This window comes from Vipera berus (assembly GCF_964194415.1).
Source record: "Vipera berus genome assembly, chromosome: Z".
Classification (NCBI taxonomy): domain Eukaryota; kingdom Metazoa; phylum Chordata; class Lepidosauria; order Squamata; family Viperidae; genus Vipera; species Vipera berus.
The window spans coordinates 118,712,506-118,734,642 of record NC_138205.1 but is presented as its reverse complement, the minus strand read 5'-3'; the positions used below and the strand labels follow the sequence as shown (position 1 = coordinate 118,734,642).

The window sequence follows — 22,137 nt, the reverse complement described above, 5'->3', positions numbered from 1 at the left end:
AATCACCAGAGCTTGAAGAGAAAAATCTAGCTATCAAAATGTAGGATGAGAGAGAATAAACTGGGAAATAATCTTATTATCTAGTTGACCTACAGCCCCACAGATATTTAACATTAATATATTAAAAAAAGGAAAATTGAATATAACAGAGAAGAAAAGAAAGCAATTTAGTTATTTAATTATTTAATGTTTGTTTGTTCATTTGTTCATCCAATTTCTAAAGCTGCCATCTTACAGAGAAGAGCAACAAAAATGATCAGGGGGCTGGAGGCTAAAACATATAAAGAACGGTTGCTGGAACTGGGTGTGTCTAGTCTAATGAAGAGAAGGATGAGGGGTGACATGATAGCAGTCTTCCAATATATCAGGGGTTGCCACAAAGAAGAGGGAGTCAAGCTATTCTCCAAAGCACCTGAAGGCAGGACAAGAAGCAATGGATGGAAACTAATCAAAGAGAGAAGTAACCTAGAACTAAGAAGAAATTTCCTGACAATTAGAACAATTAATCAGTGGAACAACCTGCCTCCAGAAGCTGTGACTGCTCCAGCAGTGTACGTTTTTAAGAAGAGACTGGCCAGCCATTTGCCTGAAATGGTATAGGGTTTCCTGTGTGAGCAGGGGGTTGGACTAGATGACCTGCAATGTCCCTTCCAACTTCAACAACTACTACTACTACTACTACTACTACTACTACTACTACTTCTTCTTCTTCTTCTTCTTCTTCTTCTTCTTCTTCTTCTTATTATTATTATTATTATTATTATTATTATTATTATTATTATTATTATTATTATACTAGACAGTCACTTGTCTGAAATGGTATAGGTTCTCCTGCTTTACAAGGGGGCTGGACTAGAAGGCCTCCAATGTCCCTTCCAGATTCTACTCTACTCTACTCTACTCTACTCTACTCTACTCTACTCTACTCTACTCTACTCTACTCTACTCTCCACGATATTTGGACAGATTAGTGATGATTCAAATATTTCTGGTATCTTCTGGCTTTGCAAAATCTCAACTTTCTTGCAACTTTTCTTGCAGATAAGGAAAAAGCTGAATGCAGGTTGACTGATTCACTTTCTGACACATTGATATGAGCGATTGGTTGATAATATTTCTTCATCTCTGTCAACTTTGCCTTTGAAATACCTGGATGAATGCTATGCTACTGTCTGCATCTAACTCTTCTGCTAGAGTATTTTTAGGAGGCTTTAATGATGGAAGAAAAAGAAAGAAAGAAATAGTATTTATTCTATTGCTTTAGTTTTATTTGGTTTGCTCCCTTTTTATGATATTTTACCTTTTCTGCAATAAGTACCTTTTTATTTTTATCATTCCTTAAAGTTTGGCCTTTTTCTCTCATTTGTAATGTAGTCTCTGTGGTTTGCAGCTTTTTTGCACTTTCTCCTTTCATTTCCTTTTATCGTCCCTAACCTCTTCACATAAAAATAATTAGATTCCTCTGTTTTATTTTCACCTCTCTCTGTTCTGCTTTATGCTGGAACTTCTTCATTGCAAGTAGATTTGCCTCAATGAGCTTCCTGTTAGAATATTAGGTATAATGCAGAATATTTCTTGGTATCATTGCATATTCTATGCATAACAGTGATAACCAAACTCGAGTTCTCCAACCTCTTTATTTCAGTTGTTACGAAGTAATTTGGAAGTTTGGCATTCCCTGACTTTGCCAATGAATCAGCTTTCCATTGAAGGACAGTGAATCCTTTGATCTTTAACAAGAGCTTTCTAGTTGAAGAACGCCTTTGATCTTTAACAAGAGCTTTCTAGCTGAAGAACGTTTGAGACATTTCCAGTATTGGTTCAGCACAGCTTCTCCCAAAATATTTTTTCAAGTTATTTTGAATGCCCCTGTGCTGTCTTTTCCTCATCTCTGCTCTCTCTGCATAAAAAAAATATGTGGGGAAAAATATTTCAAATTATTGCAATGAAAAACCTGAAAGTATTTAGTGGTCACTTCCCAGAATTAATGTTCTTTTAAAGATCTAGCTCACTGTTGTTGTTTTACTTATTCTGCTCCCAAATGACTCACTCCAGGCCTTTTGAGACTTTCTTTTTGTAGTCGGCAGTTGAATTTTTAATTGAATCTTAATATATCTGAAATCAAAACTTGCCTTCTTTGAATCAAGTTGGAGCTTTGCTGATTCATACACCCTCAGGACATAGCCTGCCAAATGGCCTGTATGCAGTGTGTTATATGCATATTATTGGAAATACAGTAAGTGGCTGAACTAAATGCCTGTATGTAGTACTCTCCCTAAAATTCTGCAGGCTAAAAGAGATCGCTTGTGTGCCCAATGCATCTGAAAATTAAATTAAGAGCCATTTTCCACCCTACTTGAAAAGTTCCTGAGCTAATAAAATGTTCTATGATTTATCAGAATCGATAAACACTGGCCCTGCCCAAGTCCTGCCCTTTCATTGTCCATCTAGTCCTTTGCGCCTTCCTTCCTGCCTAATACTGTAATTCTTTTATCAAAGAACAGCTCTGCAAATCCTTGCTGGGTTTCTCAATCCTTTCTGCTATTGCCAGGGCAACTGGCAACTTGTTCAGTACAGCATGATAGAGCTGAAAGCTTTTCTTCAGTCCACACCTTTTGAGCAGTTTTGCTTAAGAGGAGCAGACTCTTTTATTGGTTTCTTTTCCATTGTCTCCTGACTTACTTCAAGATGAGGAGGAAGTAATGGATCCAAGGCTGTTCATGGTCAGTCCTGATTTAAGAATTGAGGAGGATCTTGGCTAGTTCTCCCCTGATTCATAGTGGAAAGTTTGGTTGAGGTTTGCTGTTTCATTATGGAGATAGCGTGGAATTGAAGAGAGGGAGAGATCCATTAAAGTGCCTGGTATACCAGTGGATAGTGTTTAAATTGATAGAGGAGAATATTTGTAACTCAGGGTTAAACTACATGGTCCTTGGTGCTCCCTGATCTTGGTTTTCTTGCAGACATTTTATTAACCAGTTAGGTAATATCATCAATGCTAGTGATGATATTGCTAAGCACATTGATTTGTGCTTTAAATTGTAAGCCGCCCTGAGTCTTTGGAGAAGGGCGGGATATAAATGGGATTAAAATAAAATAAAATAAAAAATAGTGGTGTTACTAGTTTGGAAATGAAACTGCAAGAAAACCACCAAGCTCAGAGAGCACCAAGGTACCTCACAGAGTTTAAATGTCTTCTCTCTTGGTTGAATTGAAAAATCAACTGATCATGGTTTTGGCAAAATTGTGGACTGAGGCCATACCTGTACCTGTCCAAAATGTTAATCTGTGGTTGAAATAATTTCATCCTCTGTGTATTATTTTGCTTCAAAATGACCCCAAACACAACAGAAACATGTTTGATTTGCATTTGTGTATACTCACAATTGCACCTCACTATTTCAAACTTGATCCTGACTGGATGGTGAAGAATTTCATGTTGTACAGAGAGTCTTTGACTTCTGACCACAATTGAGCCAAACATTTATGTTGTTAAGTGAGACATTTGTTAAGTGAGTTTTGCCCCATTTTACAACCTTTCTTGTCACAGTTCTTAGGTGCATCACTTCAGTTGTTAAGTTAGTAACACGGTTGTTAAGCTTCCCCATTGACTTTCCTTGTCACAAAAGATAAGCAACAATCAGAAATATGAATCAAGCACCTGAATTTTGATCTCATAATCATGGGGATGCTGGAAAGGTCGTAACTATGAAAAATGGTCATAAGTCACTTTTTTCAGCGCTGTTGAACTTTGAACGATCATAAACAAATGGTTGTAAGTTGAGGAATACTTGTACTGTGAAAGTCACTGTTAGCTGAGAATCATAGGAGATGTGATACACTCATCTATATCCATTTAGAGAATGTCACTTAGAAGGAAGCTGATGTAATTGTCCACTAAAATCTCAGCTTGGGTTTACTATGCAATACAGTGCAATCTAATCCATGTTAACTGTGGCTTCTGTTTTTGTGCCAGATAGGACAGATAATGGTGCTGGAATTGTTTTATATGTTTGGGGTAGTGAGTGAGTACTAAGTCCCTCATCTTTATTCAGCTAATGGCTTCTCCCATTCATCTCCCACCCTCACCCCTCTGCTACAGTTTGACATGGTTTCCCAAGCAATTATATGTGCTCTGAGGTTGTGGGAGAATGGAACACGCCCCCCCCCCTCCTTGTCAGCCAAACTGCTATTCTGATAGCTCTTTTGTGTCTGCTCTCGGTCAGTGCAATGCGTGCTAAGTTTGGTATTTAGCAAACAGAACTCAGCATGGATATATTTCTTCCAGTAAAAGATTAGGTTATCGCTCTGATTCCAGTGCTTTAAGATACCAAAGTGTGTCACAGAAAACAGGCCTTTATTCCTAACAGCCTTGGCCAGCTTGTATGTAGACTGAGACTGAAGTTCCTAGGATTGAATGGGAAGCCTGGAATCTGTGATCCCAGCTCAGTTGGAAAGGATGAGATTGGAGAACAGTGGCTAGAGGTCAGCTGAAATGGCACTTTTCTGCTGTAAATACTTTTCTGAAAGTTAGACTTAGACAACTGGAGTTGTCCACTGTATGTGAGAAAAAGGAGGGCTTTTGAAATGGTAGTTAACCCTGTGATGAAGCTGTTTGTGGTCAGGAAACTGCAAGGCTGAAAACATATTCCTCCTTTTATTTTACTCTCTCCGTCACACCTGGGTAACTTCCCTGTTCTCAGTGATTCAATAGTACCTGATTTTCTATGGAAATTTTCCAACCATATTGCTATGTCCCAAACCTGATTTATGAGGGTTTATTTTAGGCAGCAGCACTTAGATTGTATTAAATTTGATTAATGAATGAGTAGATTGTTAACCTTTAACCTTAAAAAGGTCTAGTTGCAGTTCAAACATATCCATCTTTCTTCTGGATAGATCCCATGTTTCCCTCGCCTCTCTTAAACCCCAGGGAAAGTAGGGGAAGGGTGATTTATTTGTATTTTTAAATAAGTGATTTGGCAAGGAAAGCCCAATAGAACAGTTAATCCTATGCTGTAAAGCAATATGCATCTCTTCAAGCAATACAAGTAGTCCTTAGAACCACAATTAAGCCCAAAATTTCTGTTGCTAAGCGAAATAGTTATTGAGTTTTGCTCCATTTTGTGACCTTTTGTGACACAGTTTCTAAGTGAATCACTGCAGTTGTTAAGTGTTAACACTGTTATTAAGTGAATCTGGCTTCCCCATTGACTTGCGCTTGTCAGAAGGTCACAGAAGGTGATCATGTGACCCTGGGGCACAGCAACCATCATAAATGTAAGCCAGTTGCATAGCACCCGAATTTTAAACATGTGACATGGGGATATTGCAACAGTTGTTCAGTGTGAAAAACAGTCATACGTCTCTTTTTTCAGTGCTGCTGTAAGGTTCAAATGGTACTTAACAAACGGTTGTAAGTCAAGGGCTACCTGTACTTTATTAAATGTGTCAGCTCTCCATTAAATAGGGTGTACCCAGGTGATGCTAGAAACATCTGAGCTTCAAATTCAGAGGTTTTAATGCTATTAGATTTTGGGAAAGGAGCTGAAAATTAAGGAATTATGACTAACTCAGAGGTGCAGATGTTAAAATGCTCTTTCCCCCATTTCAGGATATAAAGTAGAGACCAAAACCTCAAATGCCTCTTTAGGAACAGGCTCTAGTGATTTTGGTTCACCTCGATTGTTTTGTTAACTGGAAAAAAATGAATAAGAGATATCATGCCCTGTAATGCATGATTTTTGATGTCAAGGAGGAGTAGTTGTACATACTGGAACATAATTGGACAAATTGTTACTGTATTATAGAAGTTTCTTAGCAAGGACAGATGATTCCCCATTCCATATTTATATCTTGAGTACAATGGCAGTAGAATAGAACAGAACAGAACAGAACAGAATAGAGTAACAGAGTTGGAAGGGACTTTGCAGGTCTTTTAGTTCAGTCCTTCTCAAGTGAGAGACCCTTTAATCTTTTCAAACAAATGGCTGTCCAATCTCTTCTTAAAAACCTCCAGTCACTGAGCACCCACGACTTCTGAAGACAAGCTGCTCCACTGATTAATTGTTTTCACTGCCAGGAAATTTCTCCTTTGTTCTAGGTTGTACTGATCACATGGCTTCTGTCTACTGTAGAACATAAATACGCACGTGGATAATGTAACAAAATCTGTCTACCTTGCCCTGGGATTAGGCATTCCTGGGGTTACCCAGGCATGGCATACGTGCCAGATGTCTAGTTTGCAAATACAGGTTTAATAATAAAAGTCACATTTTTCTTCCAGGATTACATTTGCCCCTAATCTTACTTTATTCCATCTTTCTCCGTTGAGTTATATGAATTCCTGCTCTTTAGTAGTTACAGACTTACTGCTAAAATGGGAAACCCATTGCAACATTTCCTGTTTTACATGAGATTCTATCTGTTGGTAGACATTTGGCATTTAATTTAGAATGTTGGTGAGTGCAAACATGCACGCACACACAAACACGCTTCAAATATTTTATGTAACACAGCATGTAGCTGCCTGCCTGTACCACTGGGAGCCCTAGATATAATCTTAATGTTGGCATTTTGTCTCCTAGTAACGCGGTGGCTCAGTGGGTTAGGACGCTGAGCTTGTCGATCAGAAGGTCGGCAGTTTGGCGGGTCGAATCCCGAGTGCCGCGTAACAGAGTGAGCGCCTGTTACTCGTCCCAGCTTCTGCCAACCTAGCAGTTCGAAAGCACGTAAAAATGCAAGTAGAAAAATAGGGACCACTACAGTGGGAAGGTAACAGCGTTCCGTGCGCCTTTGGCGTCTAGTCATGCTGGCCACATGACCACGGAGACGTCCTCGGACAAGCGCTGGCTCTTCGGCTTTGAAACGGAGATGAGCACCAGCCCCTAGAGTCGGAAACAACTAGCACACATGTGCGGGGGAACCTTTACCTTTACCTTAACAGGACAAAGGTCTTCTAATGAGCTGCAGTTGTCCAGTTAAATAAGTAGTTCCAGGGATTGGAACTTCAATATAAGCACTGAAGATTTTATCAACTTTTGCACTATTTAATACTACTGATTATGTTAGCTTTCAATAAAAGAAAACCAAAAATGTTAGGCTTAACCCTGCTGACAGCTATACATGTGTCCATTTAGGTTTTTCGGCACAGCAATGACACATTTAGCTTATAGCCATGGGGTTTCCTGGGGTGTCAAATGCAGCTATGCAATAGAAGTCTGATCCTGCTTATTGCTTTTCAAGATGAGACAAAGATGGTTGAACGTGATCGACAGCAAAGGAAATTCACAGTTCTCTGAGATTTTTCCTGTGCATGTACTTGCTTGCATTTCTAGAGTGTAACCTTAAAATTTCATTATCTGGGGGGCGGGGGGGGGAAAGGTTCTTGCATGATTTATATATTCTCTCCCTCTTCCTCCTTCCTTCCTTCCCTCCCTCTCTCTCATATAAACTGTGTTTTCCCCCACAGGGATACCAAGGTATGGTTGATGGGGCTGAACATATTGTTGAAGTTACATGGGAGAGTGTTTCAAGTATCCTCCAAGTGGTAGGTACCAAATTAAGGGGAATGTTAATACAGATACTTACCTGATAATGTACTAAATCATTCCCAAAAGACTAGAGATAAAATAATGTACATATTTGAATGATCAAGAAGACCTATTGACTCAAAGGTGCTTTTTCAAAAGGCAACTGGACTGTTTTTTCCTTGAGGAGGAGGAAGAAGTTTTGATTCTCACCCAAGAAGCTTCATCAGTTGAATCGATGAAGCTTCTTCGGTGAGAAGCAAAACTTTTTCTTCCTCCTCCTCCTCCTCCTCCTCCTCCTCCTCCTCCTCCTCCTCCTCCTCCTCCTCCTCCTCCTCCTCCTCCTCCTCCTCCTCCTCCTCCTCAAGGAACAAGTAGTCCAGTTGCTTTTTGAAAAGGAACCTTTGAGACAACTCCCTGACCTGGATGCCTGAGAATGTCCATAGATATTAAGACTTACTGACATTCTTGTTTTCTGCTGCTCTCCAGTTTTTTCCAGTGTGTTTGCAACAGAAACTCTGCACCAAGTCTTGAGTCTGGTGTTTTTATATGCTGCTTTTCATTTGTCTAATAATGAGACCCTTTACAAAGCTTTGTCATGCTGGGTTTGTTTTTTTTTATAAATTGCTTTTGGATTGAGGGTGCTGCTCTTGAATATCAGTTCCATGGCTCTTTTCTGCCTACTGAGGAATCAGTACAATATCTGGAAAAACTGCAATGTTTTCAAGTTACATAACTATTTTCTTTTGTGCTGGTATAATGTTTGATTAGGGACGCGGTGGCTCAGTGGGTTAGGATGCTGAGCTTGTCAATCAGATCGGCAGTTTGGTGGGTTGAATCCCGAGTGCCACGTAACAGAGTGAGCGCCTGTTACTCGTCCCAGCTTCTGCCAACCTAGCAGTTCGAAAGCACATAAAAATGCAAGTAGAAAAATAGGGACCACTACGGTGGGAAGGTAACAGCGTTCTGTGCGCCTTTGGCGTCTAGTCATGCTGGCCACATGACCACAGAGACGTCCTCGGACAAGCGCTGGCTCTTTGGCTTTGAAACAGAGATGAGTACCGGCCCCTAGAGTCGGAAACGACTAGCACACATGTGCGGGGGAACCTTTACCTTTTTAATGTTTGATTGATTATGGGCCATCAATTTGGTGTTGACTCTTAACAACCACAAGGATAGATTTGCTCCATGATGATCTGTCTCTAACCTGGTTTTCAGGTCTTCCAACAGTGCAAACAAATTTTATTTCACCTCTATGGGCAGGTCACAGCATAATACCTGTGATTAAGCATTTGATAAAAGGAAATGGCATATTGCAATCATACACAATACAGATTCTCTGTTTCACAAGATTTGGCCAGCACTCAAATTTCCTCCTGCCTCCTTAATCCTACTGTGTTTACACATCTACAGGGTATGCCGAGGGTGTGGTAGAAGAGAATAGTAAGTTCAACAAAGCCAGGAAAGTGGAACAACAGCTAATATTTTCATTTTTGAAAATCGGTTTGTAATATATGTGTGATATGGATTAAGATGAGTGCCATGCCTGGCTGTTGTGAGAGTTGTAATTTCTGCATCTTTGGAGGGAGGGTGCTAGTTGTGAAAGGCTGTCATATATATTGTAAGCAACTTTTATTATCTGCCTATATTTAGTAATAATGAAGAGAATTTTTCCCCCTATTCCAATGGGCACTAAATATTGCTTATGGATGATTTACGGCCACTGAAACGAGATCTGTTTTTCTTAGCTGAACTTTTCCTTCTGTCTTTTAGGGGGGGACTGTTATTGGCAGCGCTCGCTGTAAAGCTTTTCGGACTCGCGAAGGTCGTTTGAAAGCAGCCTGCAATCTGGTGAAGCGTGGAATCACAAACCTTTGTGTGATTGGGGGAGATGGCAGCTTAACCGGTGCTAATCTCTTTCGGAAAGAGTGGAATGGCCTGTTGGAAGAGTTGGCAAAAAATGGTAGGTTATCTTGTGGCTGTCAAAGCACTGAATCACCAATGTATGCCACAAGAACATCTCTAGGTAGTGATCAACTTACAAGTGGTTGCCTAGCAACCGTTTGAAATTCTAATGGAGCTACATGGGGAGGGGGTACTTACAACCTGTATTTGAGGTCCTCATGTTCTCATGCCCCACCCTCTGATCACATGACTGCACTTCAGTGCTTGGCCACTGGACTGCATTTATGGCCATTTGCAGTGTACACATTTTATGGTGGTTTTCCTGAAAAGTGGCATTCACTTTCAATTTTTGGCAAAACCACACTCATAGCAAACCATTGGTTTGCTTAATGACTGTTGCATTCGTACTTTATGACCACCATGTTTGCTTAGCCACCACCTGCAAAAAAGATTGTGAAATGAGGTTTATTTATTTATTTATTTATTTGTTTTTATAAACCACCCTTCTCCCGAGGGACTCGGGGCGGTGTACAGAGTAAGGTAGGTATACAGATTGAACAATAGTGAAAAACAATAGTAAAAACAAACTGGGACCCCAATTAGAGCTATCAGGCCAGGCCGGACTGCTGGAACAGGTAAGTTTTTAAGTCGCGCCGGAAGGTGCGGAGGTCGGGGGCCATCCGGATTTCGGTTGGCAAGCAGTTCCAGAGGGCTGGCGCACCCACTGAGAATGCCCTCCCCCTGGGGGCCACCAGCCGACATTCCTTGAGCGGTGGCACCCTGAGGAGGCCCTCTCTGTGGGAGCGCACAGGACGGTGGGGTGCAGACATTGGCAGAAGGTGCTCCCGTAGGTAGTCCGGACCCATGCCATGTAGGGCTTTGTATGTCATTGTTAGCACCTTGAACTTCACACGGAAGGCAACCGGAAGCCAGTGCAGCGCACGGAGGAGAGGTGTGATATGGGAGTATCGGGAGGCTCCCAAGAGTGTCCGTGCCGCTGCACTTTGCACCAGTTGAAGCTTCCGAGTGGATCTCAAGGGCAGCCCCATGTAGAGAGCGTTACAGTAGTCTAGGCGAGAGGTCACAAGGGCATGGGTGACTGTACGTAAGGCATCCAGGTCCAGATAAGGCCGTAGTTGGCGAACTAGTCGAACCCGGGAGAAGGCCCCCTTGGTCACCGCTCCTATGTGATCTTCCAGGGAGAGCTGCGAGTCTAGGAGGACACCCAGGTTGCGGGCCCTGTCAACAGGGGGTAGTAACTTGTCCCCGATGTTAAGAGATGGGATGTTCTGAGTATCCTGGCTTGCCGGTACGTACAGCCATTCAGTCTTGTCCGGGTTCAGTTGAAGCCTGTTCCTCCCCATCCATTCCCGGACCGCTTTCAGGCAGCGGGACATCACGTCGAGGGCATCACTGATGTTGTTTGGAGTTGAGATGAAAAGCTGGGTGTCATCAGCATACTGATGGTACCCTACTCCAAAGCTGCGAATGATCTCACCCAGGGGTTTCAGGTTGGCCCCAGGACTGCGTTGCTTTATAGCCATGAGTGATGATTATGATGGACAGCTTCCATTATGGTCATAATTCAAGGATTGCCTGTATTTTCCATACTGTTACTTCATTTCCAAAGTGCTGATACTATCCAATCATGAGAATCTAGCAGTGATTCCTAAACTCCATATTTTCAACCCAAGTTGTGCCTTAAAGCAATTTAAACTAGTGACAGCTGGGATATCTAATTAGTATAGAACAGATATCCAAAGAAAGGTGTTTTTTTTAAAAAAATCCCATTTATATCCCGCCCTTCTCCGAAGACTCAGGGCAGCTTACAATTTAAAGCACAAATCAATGTGCTTAGCAATAGCCTTCATTCTATGTATATGCCTGCTTATTAGGGCTTTTGCCCCCCCCCGCCCCCCCAAGCGGCATTATTACAAAGTCAGCTTAATTGCCCCCCAACAATCTGGGTCCTCATTTTACCTACCTTGGAAGGATGGAAGGCTGAGTCAACCTTGAAGCCTGGTGGGATGCGAACCTGCACTAATTGCAGGCAGCTGGTGTTACTTAAGGAGGCATTAGCCCACTGCTCCACCAAGGCTCTTGGTGGTTGGAGACCTGGTTTGTTTGCAGAAGATCCCAAATTCAATTGTTTGGAATTCAGGCATGTTCTGAGTCTAGAAAATGGAGACAAGTGGAGGGAATGAAAAAGTTGGACTCTGGAAGCATCCCTGTGGAATGTTTTGAGCCATCATCCTATGCCAGATTGGTTCTCCTGGTGCTTCACATGAAAGGATAAGGAAAAATCTTTTGGTATTGCACGAATACATAGCAGCATGACAGGATGAAATGATTAGCTTTGCAGATGTCATTGTAACAAATACAATAGAGTTGGAAGGGACCTTGAAAGTCTTTCTAGTTCAACCCCCTGCTCAGTTAGAGACCCTATACAATTCCAGTCTCTTTTGGAAAGAGTCCAACGATGGAGCACCCACAACTTCCGAATGCAAGCCATTCCACTGATTAATTGTTCTAGCTCTATATATGAAGCTATGTGTTAATTTTTCTAAATATGTGGTGTCTATCACGCAGAGAGATTCACAAATAGGATCCCAACACTGTTGGGCACAGAGTTGCTATGTACACACTTAAGAGTAAGTGTAACTGCAAACTTACATGTTTCTTTTAGTGTTGGTCATCTTTATTCCCCCTTGGGAAATACATCAGTTTTCTTGTGGTCTTTAATTTCTTTTGTTTACAGATCACAGCTACATTTCCAGAGATTATCTCCTGTTTGGGCATTTTTATTAGTTTTATCAGTTCCGATTTTCAGCTATCTTGCTGACCTCATTTCTCTACATAGTTCCTTTGTCTGCAATACTCTGAGTTTTTTTCTGGGCTTTAATTGTACCTCCTGTTAATTTTTCTCATCCTCCATTTGTGTGCTGAAATGCTTTGTGGCATTTCAATTGCACTGGAAATAATTAATGGTCTGTCTATCTATCTATCTATCTATCTATCTATCTATCTATCTATCTATCTATCTATCTATCTATCTATCTATCTATCTAATCATATTTGAGAACTTCCCATCCCTCTCACAGAGGGATTCTGTGCTCTTAAATGGTCATGAAGTTAATTGATGTCCTTTATAAACCATAATTCTGGTATCAGCCACAGATACAGGTTCTTCAAATGGGTCGCTCTTGTCAGAACAGCATGCAATTTGTTCCTGAATTGCCTGGCAGGAGGCACATGCAGTGAACTGTACTAGCATTGTCTTGATGTCTTGCTTTTGTTTGCTTTTATGGATGAATAGATTCACTGATAATGAAGCACATCTTGCAAATGAGGCAAGGAAGTAAGTGGCCAACAGTGTGGTCAACATACTGTGTACTAGTGCTCGTAACACAATCACTTTTACTTACTCAGCTTCTCTGATATTGCTGCTTGGGTACTTTGCAGTCATTTTAAATTCCTTTTTATGCACATTTTTCATGCATCTTCCTGCAATATTTTTTTTATCCATTGATAAACAGTTCTTCATCCACCCTGGTGAATAGATACATAGCTTTAACTTTTATCTCTTTCTCTTTTCACTCCCCCTCACCCCCTCATTGTTTTTTAATCCATTGCCAAGTCTGATCACTTCCAACATTGCACAAAGTCATCCCTTCCAACTTTCACTGGTCCATGCTTTCCTCATTTGTTGCAGTTTTCTTCTGTCCAGGCTTCTGTTGTCATTGGTCTCTAATTCCATTCCATTCCATTTTTCTTGTCCTCTGATCACTTGTGTCAGTCTTTTTACATGTAGTCAATCCCCAGCATCTTATCTGTGAAATCTTTAGATGAACTAATCTCCCCACTTTATTTGTTAGCCAAACAAAGTCAGTGTACCTGATCTATTTATCCCTGCCTTCACTTCCTCTTTCTTTGAGTTCTTTTTCCAGTGTCAGATCTGGAGGGGACTGTAAGTTTCCTGTTGTGGATCCCTCCTTTTATATCAATAACCAGTTGAAGCTGGACAAAGACGGAATAATTTGGATTGCTTTTTCAGATCGAGGATTGGCTTAAAGGACCCCTTTCAATTCATGTATTTTAGGAACTTATTCCTTTTCTTGAGAGAAAATAATCACCTTCTAGGAGAAGCAAGGAAAAATATAAATACAGTAGGTCAAGAGGATGAATTAGAGCCAGCAATTTTATCCTTTAGAAGATTTGAGAGGCAGCCTCAGTATCAGAACTCTTCAGTTCGAAGAAGGATGGAGAGCATGACATGAACTGGCTATTTTTGTTGTTATTTTTAGCTGACTTCTATTTTTGGGATGGATGTTAAGAAATGGGGAAGCTGAACACTTGACACTGGAACCATCATAAACATATCTAACACCCAGAGCCCACAAAATGTCTCAAAGCTTGTTCTTGTGTACATGAAATTGTCCAGTTGCTAGAGATCTTTTCTCACTTTCATATTCCCCCCCCCAATTTTATTTCTTATTTCTATAAGCTGTGATATTCTGCAAATGAAAGCTATTGCAGTAGTTGAGTTCCAAACAGGCATCTGCAAGGTCTCACCCCATGAGAAGGAAAAGTAAAGTTGCCAGAAGGTTGTTTTCGTTCTCTCTCTCTCTCTCTCTCTCTCTCTCTCTCTCTCTCTCTCTCTCTCTCTCTCTCTCTCTCCCTCCCTCCCTCCCTCCCTCCCTCCCTCCCTCCCCCCCTCTCTCTGCTAAGCTTCTTGTTTGCCTCTCAGTTATGAAAACGGCAGTTCTGAAAAACACCCTCTATTTGTGGTAAGAAAAATGACTACGAAGATCCATTTGAACCAGCATTACAGTACTGATTGTGAAGCTGTCTTGTTCTTCAGGTCTTCAGCCTACAAGAATATTTTTTTCCTCTCTGAAAACTGTGCTCATTTTGGTAAAGCTTCGCCATGTATGGTAGAAGCTAGCATTCAGAACTGAAAGAGCTTGTTGCTCCCTTTCGACTTCAGGAAATATTTGCCTTTCCTTGTGAATAGCACAGTGAGAAATATCTGTGATTTGCCATTTCTTGGTTAAAATTGCAAGGTCATGTAAAAGTGGCTCAGATTCACCAATTGGGCCATTCTTGGTAAAGCATAACTACTCTCATTTAAATACGAATAATATGGTAAAATGTGCAGAGTCCTATCTACAAATCTAAAATGGCCTCTTTCTCCCCTCCCCTCCTCCTCTTTCTCCTTCTCTCCTCCCCCACCCCCTTGTCCTCACTCTCTCCTACCCCATCTCTTTCTCCTTCCCTTCCCGTCCCCTCTTCCTCCTCCCCCTCCCCCTCCCCCCCTCCTCCTCCTCCTCCTTCCTATTGAGCAATGGTTGTCCAAAGTTTGAACAGAGGTCTTATTCAAATCTGGTACCTGAATTTTTTCACACCCATGTTGAAAAAAATACAGCTTCTCAGACATTCCAGAGGGTATTCAATGAGGCTGGTATATTGATGGTGTCCAATCTATTTTTTTCATCCTTCCTAAAAACAGCCAAAAGGAAATTTCTATATACAGCATACAGTTTATATTCTGAATTAAAAGGTCTAATTAACTTCTTTCTTTTCATATCATGTTCTTATAGGGCTATACAATGCTAAAGTGATATTATGTATATCTTGAGACTAGGGTCGTCCTAAAGATGTCTCTGAGACTCAAAGGGAAGGGATTTTTCTTGAGTACTTCTGGATATATTATGTTGTGATTCAGGGTCAGCCTGTGGGGTCGGCAGTTGGGTCGGACGATTCAGAGGAGGAGGAGGGGGGTGTTGGAGAGCTTGCTGAGGGTGTTGGAGAGCTTGCTGATGATGGCCTTGAGGCTCCGCTGAGCCCTCAGCCAGGCCTCTCCCATCTGGTTACGACGCAGACCACCCAGCTGTGTGAGCCTGACAGCGTGGATGAAGATGACCCACAGCTGGCCCTGTTCAAGGACGCCCGAGGCAGGAGGCAGTCAATCAGGAGTAAACAGAGGAAGGCAATGGGGCACCTTGGAAGGAGGCAGAGAGAAGCCACACCCTGAACTGTATAAAAGGGGAATGCGTGGGAGGGCTGGTTTGCTGAAGGCAACTGTTTGAATAGCTCCTGTTTCATGGTTCGTGTCTTGTTTTGCTCTGTTTTATGTTAATAAATTTGGCAGGCTTAGTTCCAGCCTCTTGCCGTTTGTAAAGGGGTTGTCCCTGCCTTTTCTGCAGGGCCGGTAGTAGGCTGGTACAGAACAGTTTATTACTTCTTTTTCTTTCTTTTTTTTTCCTTTTTGGTCAGGTGAGATTGAAGAAGAAGCTGTAAAGAACTATGCTTACCTCAACATAGTGGGAATGGTTGGGTCTATTGACAATGACTTCTGTGGGACAGACATGACTATTGGCACAGATTCTGCCCTGCATAGAATCATTGAAGTTGTGGATGCCATCATGACTACTGCTCAGAGGTATTTTATTCACTGAAAAAATGTCAGAAAGATTGAGATGACATCAAGAAAATTCAAGTAAAAGCTAAAAATCCATAGTTCAATAGTTACACTGAAACGCAAAATCTCATTGATTCCAATCTTCTGCTAAAATGATCATATACCACGTTGTCTGTATTATATTTTGTGACCAAAAGAGCAAGTAGTTACAATATCAAGGAGGACTTTCTCCTGAAAATAATATTCCTACTTCATACTTTAGAAAACTGTGCCATGAAACCATGGTTTTGTGTTTTTTTCTGCCTTTCCTTCAGTAAAAACTTACCTTGCCACAAACAAGTTGTCTTCATAGATTGCACTAAGCCAAAAGATAATTTGCTGATTTAGAGTAACAACTTGTAGGCATTTATTCATTTTGCTTTATAAACTATGGTCTGTGGTTAGGTGTTGTGTGAAAAAGCTTCAGCAAGTCTGTACTTAAGCAAATTGATGTATGAATCCAGACTCTGATGGCCTTTCCTCACACACTTTTTCCAGAGAGAAGACAGGGAAGGTATTTGTGTTGGCTAGAAAATTCTCTTTTCCTTTCCCTTTTTAGAAAACCAATTGGTATGGATTCCTTCAGGAAGGTTTATCATAGCTGAAGAACTTCTACAGTTCTCAGTCTTTTCTGGAAGATTTAATTCATATTAACATTTTTGGGATAGGGCATTCCATACTGTAATAATAATAATTTGTATTTATGGGCTAATGCGGTTTATCATAGCATACTTTTTGATTTAGCTTCTGAGCATCTCTGAAATCCATTTCAGGTCCTCCATATGGACAGCAAAAAAACTGTTCTTTTTGCCCACTCCTGCCCCATCACGCCTTTGGAAGCATTTATTTCCCTTTTAAAGCTATCAATGGCTTATTGTACCTCAAAAGACCAAATTGTGGTTAGTGCAACCTGGAACCTTTTGCAATAAAGCACAACTAAGTTAAAAAAAATGCTGAAAGCCAAAAAAGTGAAAAAAAGATGCAGTACATTTCAATATATGATTCCCTGACATAAGAAAATTCTTCCTTTATTTCAGATGCTTCAAAATAGCTACATGGAAATGCTGTACAGGTAGTCCATTACTTACAACAGTTTATTTAGTGACTGTTCAAAGTTACAGCAGCATTGGAAAAAGTGTATTATGACTGTTTTTCCACATTTACGACCATTACATCCATGTGGTCACATGATCAAAATTCAGACACTTGAACTGACTCATATTTATGACAGTTGAGTGTCCTGGGATCATGGGATCACCTTTTGCAACCTTCTGACAAGCAAAGTCAATGGAAAGCTGGATTCACTTAACAACTTAACAACTGCAATGATTCCCTTAGCAACTGTGGCAAGAAAAGCCATAAAATGGGGCAGAATTCACTTAACAAATGTCTCACTTAGCAACAAAAATTTTGAGTTCAGTTGGGTTTGGTAAGTTGAGGACTACCTGTATAGAAATTTGTTTCTTGAGAAAAACACTCTATTTCTTAACCTTATTGTCAAGATAGTTGCCTTTTGTCTCCCAGATATTTATGATATTTAGGAGTTTACTCCATACTTGGTATTATGACAGATGCTACAGCTGGTATTACTGTGTTTTTTTAAAATTATTATTAAATGTTTACCAATCAGGCAGATGCCCTTCCAAACTTTTTTATACCATGCAATCTTAAAAAGCTTAATGGGAGGATTTCCCCCCACCCCCCATGATATCTTCTCTTGGCATTGAAGGAGTGTGGAAGGGAGAGTGCAGATTCTCCATACAGATATTATTTAATTAATCATAAACATCCTCTTAGAATTTTATCATTAACTTAATAGAAGAACATTCCGTATTGTCTTCTTTGAAAAGAATTTTAAAGGCAAATACCCCTTTTCATTTAGCTGAATGGGAACTAGTAAAGAAAGGAAAATTAGGGCCCAGTGCAAATGGGGGCTTCCTTCTTGCATTTCACCCATAAAAAAGTACTTTGTCGAGCATGCCAGGATCACACTGTAGTTTATTATCTAATCTTCATGATCTTACTTCATGGCTTAGCATGTCATTCAACCTGAGCTTTTGTATAAATCCTGTTGTTGTCAAAGAGCTGGAAGCAGTTCTTTGGAAGTTTGCAACCTTTGGCTGGCTGTGGGAGTGATGGAAAATGAGCCTTGGGAGGCATGCATGAACTCCTAAAAACCGGCAGCTGAGCCTTTTCATCACTTTCAGTGGAATTTGTCACATCATTAGAGAGGTGCTGTGATAAGAATGTGGCACGCAAATATATGACAGGGGAAAGAAGAAACTGGACTTTCCTTTTCTTGTGCTTTCACTGTCTATTGCATAGTTCTGCAAGGCAATAAGAAGAAACATGTTGGGGAGAAAAAAAATTGTGCAAATCTACTTTTGAGTTCTGGTAGTATCCATAATTGAAAGGTAATAGCAAACATAAAGAATAACCTGCAGCCCCTTTGTAAATAATAACTTTTCCTTAAACTTTAGAGTGATGTGGTGGTTTCCAGTAGTAATTGTGGAGAAATATGAGGGGAAAAAATACTTCGGTATTTCTTATAAAATGATACTATAGACTTGTTGCCAGCTAGACCATGAATTAAGGAAAGTCCATCTGAGAAAGGATGAGAAGGAAACAAGAAATAAACAAACAAAAAATAAGCATAGGAGTCATCCACTTAATGGCAAACTCAAGATTTGTACATTTGGATAGTATCTTACTGTTCGTTTTGTTGTTGATCTATCTTGTGATTTCTGTAGCCATCAGAGGACCTTCGTCCTAGAAGTGATGGGAAGACACTGTGGGTACGTATCAGCAAGATAAACCATTTTTAGTAAAACGTTGTGGTGTACACTTCAGATATTGATTGGGAATTTCTTCTTTGCCCTAGGTATCTGGCACTTGTTAGTGCTTTAGCCTGCGGTGCAGACTATGTATTTATCCCTGAATATCCACCTGAGGAAGGATGGGAAGATCACATGTGTGCTAGGCTTTCTGAGGTAATTTTTCTCAGCTTTGGGCTTCCTTAGGAGATTATCAGATCCCCGGTGAAAGCTGAGCACAAACAACCAAATTTCCAGTCTCTAAACAACAACTGGACCAAAAGGGACAACATGGCCTTTGAAAGCTGTTTCATTTGGCATTCTTAGATTATCTTTCTTGTGTTTCTTTTCTAAAAATGGAGCACTGTAGTGGAGGGTAGCCCCATGATGCACGCTGCAGTCCAATTATTTTTAGCTAAAAAATGTGGCCATTCCCTTAATGGCTCTAGGCAGCTTGCAAAACAATATGGTTAAGTTACTGTTGAAAGCAGGAGGTTGGTTTGCTCAAATAGCACAGATGCACAAAAATGTCACTAAACATTGGGCTTGTTGACATCTTTCCCCCCAAAATAAGGCCTCAAAAATTCATTTTAATGGCAGAATTTATTTCTGAAAACTATGGGCTGTTCTCTTTCAACTTGTTGTGTCAGAAGAGTTGTCTGCCTTAATTCTTACGCTCAACTTTATCATGAGACAGCAAGAAATCTCAACAACCTTCAGGAATTGTGATTATGAATAGGTTTGGTTTGGGGAAGCATGGTTCACTACAGTTCCCAGAATGTCCAGCCTTGCTCTGTGTGGGCCTTGAATTCCAACAAATTCTAGACCAGGGGTAGGGAATGATGGCCCTTTTATGACTTGTGGACTTCAATTCCTAGAATTCCTGACCCAAAATGTCTTATATGCATATTTAGAATATTTGTATCTCATGCAGTAAATAAAAGCTTTCCTAGCTATGTTCAGAATTCAGTCTTCCACTGTTTATTTCAGCTTCTGTAGCTTTACCGATCTGTGTTAAATTTCTTTCACCCTAGAACCGTGCCCGAAAGAAAAGATTGAATATTATAATTGTGTCAGAAGGAGCAATTGATTCCTTCAACAAGCCTATCACTTCTGAACAAGTTAAGGATGTAAGTAGCTGTCCATCATGACTTCTGCCGAATGTTGTGTCCTGTAATTAAAATGCAGTGTTTGTTAAGTACTGTTACAATCAAGATTGCCTTTGAAAACCATACGTACATACATACTGTAGAAAATTCACTTTCATGTTATTAGCTTCTGTGTTAAACTAAATAATACATATTGAGCAAATATCTACTGTGTAGAATGTTCAGCAATATTGATAAAGCTTGATTCTGCAGATACTTTAATTTGAATTCTAGTGCAAGTTCCCCTGTCTGCTATGTGGGAAATGTCACTGTGTCAGTCTGCTCAAAGCAGCCCTTGGTAGAGGTCTTAATCCCATTCCCAATTTCAAGCATGTCAGTTGAAAAAAGTGCCAGCTTTTTAAAAACTGCCCGTTTTATCTGTTTTTGTTGGAAGCCTGGGGAACACATTTGATCCTTAAAGCTTTTTTGTGATCAAGAGGTGGGATGAGTCACACTGAATGAGATGGATGGTTTCTAAATTTATGATATAAAGAAATAAAATGAACGAATAAACTTTGGTTTTACTACTGTGTTGATATAAAAACACAAATCAAGCCAGATAATGCCTCAGTTTTTTACAGTAGCAATTTGCCACTTGATACATGGTCATCATACATGCCGGCGTCAACTCCCCTCCGCCCTGTGCGTTCCCACAGAGAGGGCCTCCTCAGGGTGCCTCCGGTCAGGGAATGCCGACTGGCGGCCCCCAGGGGGAGAGCCTTCTCTGTGGGTGCCCCGGCTTTGTGGAACCAACTGCCGGTGGAGCTCCGGATGGCATCAGACCTCCGAACTTTCCGTCGTGGCCTGAAGACCCATTTATTTGAATTAGCTGGTCTGGCCTGACGGGGGATTTGGGTTTTAAATTGTTGTTTTAGAACTGTATTATTGTTTTTAACTGGGCATTGATTTAATCTTTGTTTTAACTTTTGTATTGTATTGTATTGTTATTTATATGCCCTGTGAACCGCCCTGAGTCCCTAGGGAGAAGGGCGGTATACAAATTTAATAAAACGTAAACGTAAACATAAACATTTGTATTTATCCAGGTAGTGAAATTACCAACTCTTAGAAAATTCAGCCTTTGATGAAATATGGCCATCTGCACAGATTAGATACCCAGTTCTATAACTTTCCTCTTTTCTTTGGCTGAAGTCACTACGCTTTATTTTTTTTAAAAAATAAACATTTTAAAAGGCAAGGCTACAATTGGTTCAAAATATATTTAACGAACTGGACACAGAACCACTGATTGGTTCAAAATTGGGAAAGGAGTCCGGCAAGGCTGTATACTGTCGCCTTGCCTATTTAACTTATATGCAGAGCACATCATGAGAAAGGCAGGGCTAGATGAATCAAAAGTTGGAATTAAGATTGCCGGAAGAAACATCAACAACCTAAGATATGCAGATGATACCACTCTAATGGCAGAAAGTGAAGAGGAACTAAAGAGCCTCTTGTTGCGAGTGAAGAAGGAGAGTGCAAAAGTTGGGTTGAAACTAAACATTAAGAAAACGAAGATCATGGCATCTGGCCCTCTCAATTCCTGGCAAATAGATGGGGAAGAAATGGAGGTAGTGACAGATTTTATTTTCCTGGGCTCCAAGATCACTGCAGATGGGGACTGTAGCCAAGAAATTAAAAGACGCTTGCTCCTGGGGAGGAAAGCCATGACAAATCTAGACAGCACACTAAAAAGCAGAGACATCACCCTGTCAACAAAAGTGTGTATAGTCAAGGCTATGGTCTTCCCAGTTGCAATGTATGGCTGTGAAAGCTGGACCATAAAAAAGGCTGAGCGCCAAAGAATTGAAGCCTTTGAACTCTGGTGCTGGAGAAGACTCCTGCGAGTCCCTTGGACTGCAAGGCGATCAAACCGGTCAGTCCTAGAGGAGATCAACCCTGACTGCTCTTTAGAAGGCCAGATCCTGAAGCTGAAACTCAAATACTTTGGCCGCCTAATGAGAAGGAAGGACTCACTGGAGAAGAGCCTAATGCTGGGAAAGATCGAGGGCAATAGAAGAAGGGGACGACAGAGAAAGAGGTGGCTGGATGGAGTCACTGAAGCAGTAGGCGTGAGCTTAAATGGACTCCAGAAGATGGTAGAAGACAGGAAGGCCTGGAGGAACGTTGTCCATGGGGTCGCGATGGGTCGGACATGACTTCGCAACTAACAACAAATATTTAACGAATTGATGTAGGATTCTTTTCTTTCCTTTTTTAACTGGACATTCATGGAAATTTATTTTACCAGCTAGTTATGCACATACTCTTTAAAGGTTATG

At 40.8% G+C, this 22,137-nt stretch overlaps 1 protein-coding gene across 6 annotated transcripts in view; it reads left to right on the top strand.

Moving 5' to 3' along the window:
• Window positions 1-22,137, top strand: part of PFKP (phosphofructokinase, platelet) — an 87,070-nt gene that overhangs the window by 17,188 nt on the left and 47,745 nt on the right. For all 6 annotated transcript variants that reach the window (XR_014028563.1, XM_081344455.1, XM_081344454.1 and 3 more), the window contains exons 3-8: window positions 7,472-7,549; window positions 9,303-9,492; window positions 15,711-15,876; window positions 18,645-18,689; window positions 18,776-18,884; window positions 19,742-19,837. Coding sequence is in view for 5 of the 6 variants with exons in the window: in XM_081344455.1 (XP_081200581.1) it covers window positions 7,472-7,549; window positions 9,303-9,492; window positions 15,711-15,876; window positions 18,645-18,689; window positions 18,776-18,884; window positions 19,742-19,837 (684 nt within the window). In the remaining variant the exon portion in view is untranslated. The remainder of the gene's footprint in view (window positions 1-7,471; window positions 7,550-9,302; window positions 9,493-15,710; window positions 15,877-18,644; window positions 18,690-18,775; window positions 18,885-19,741; window positions 19,838-22,137) is intronic.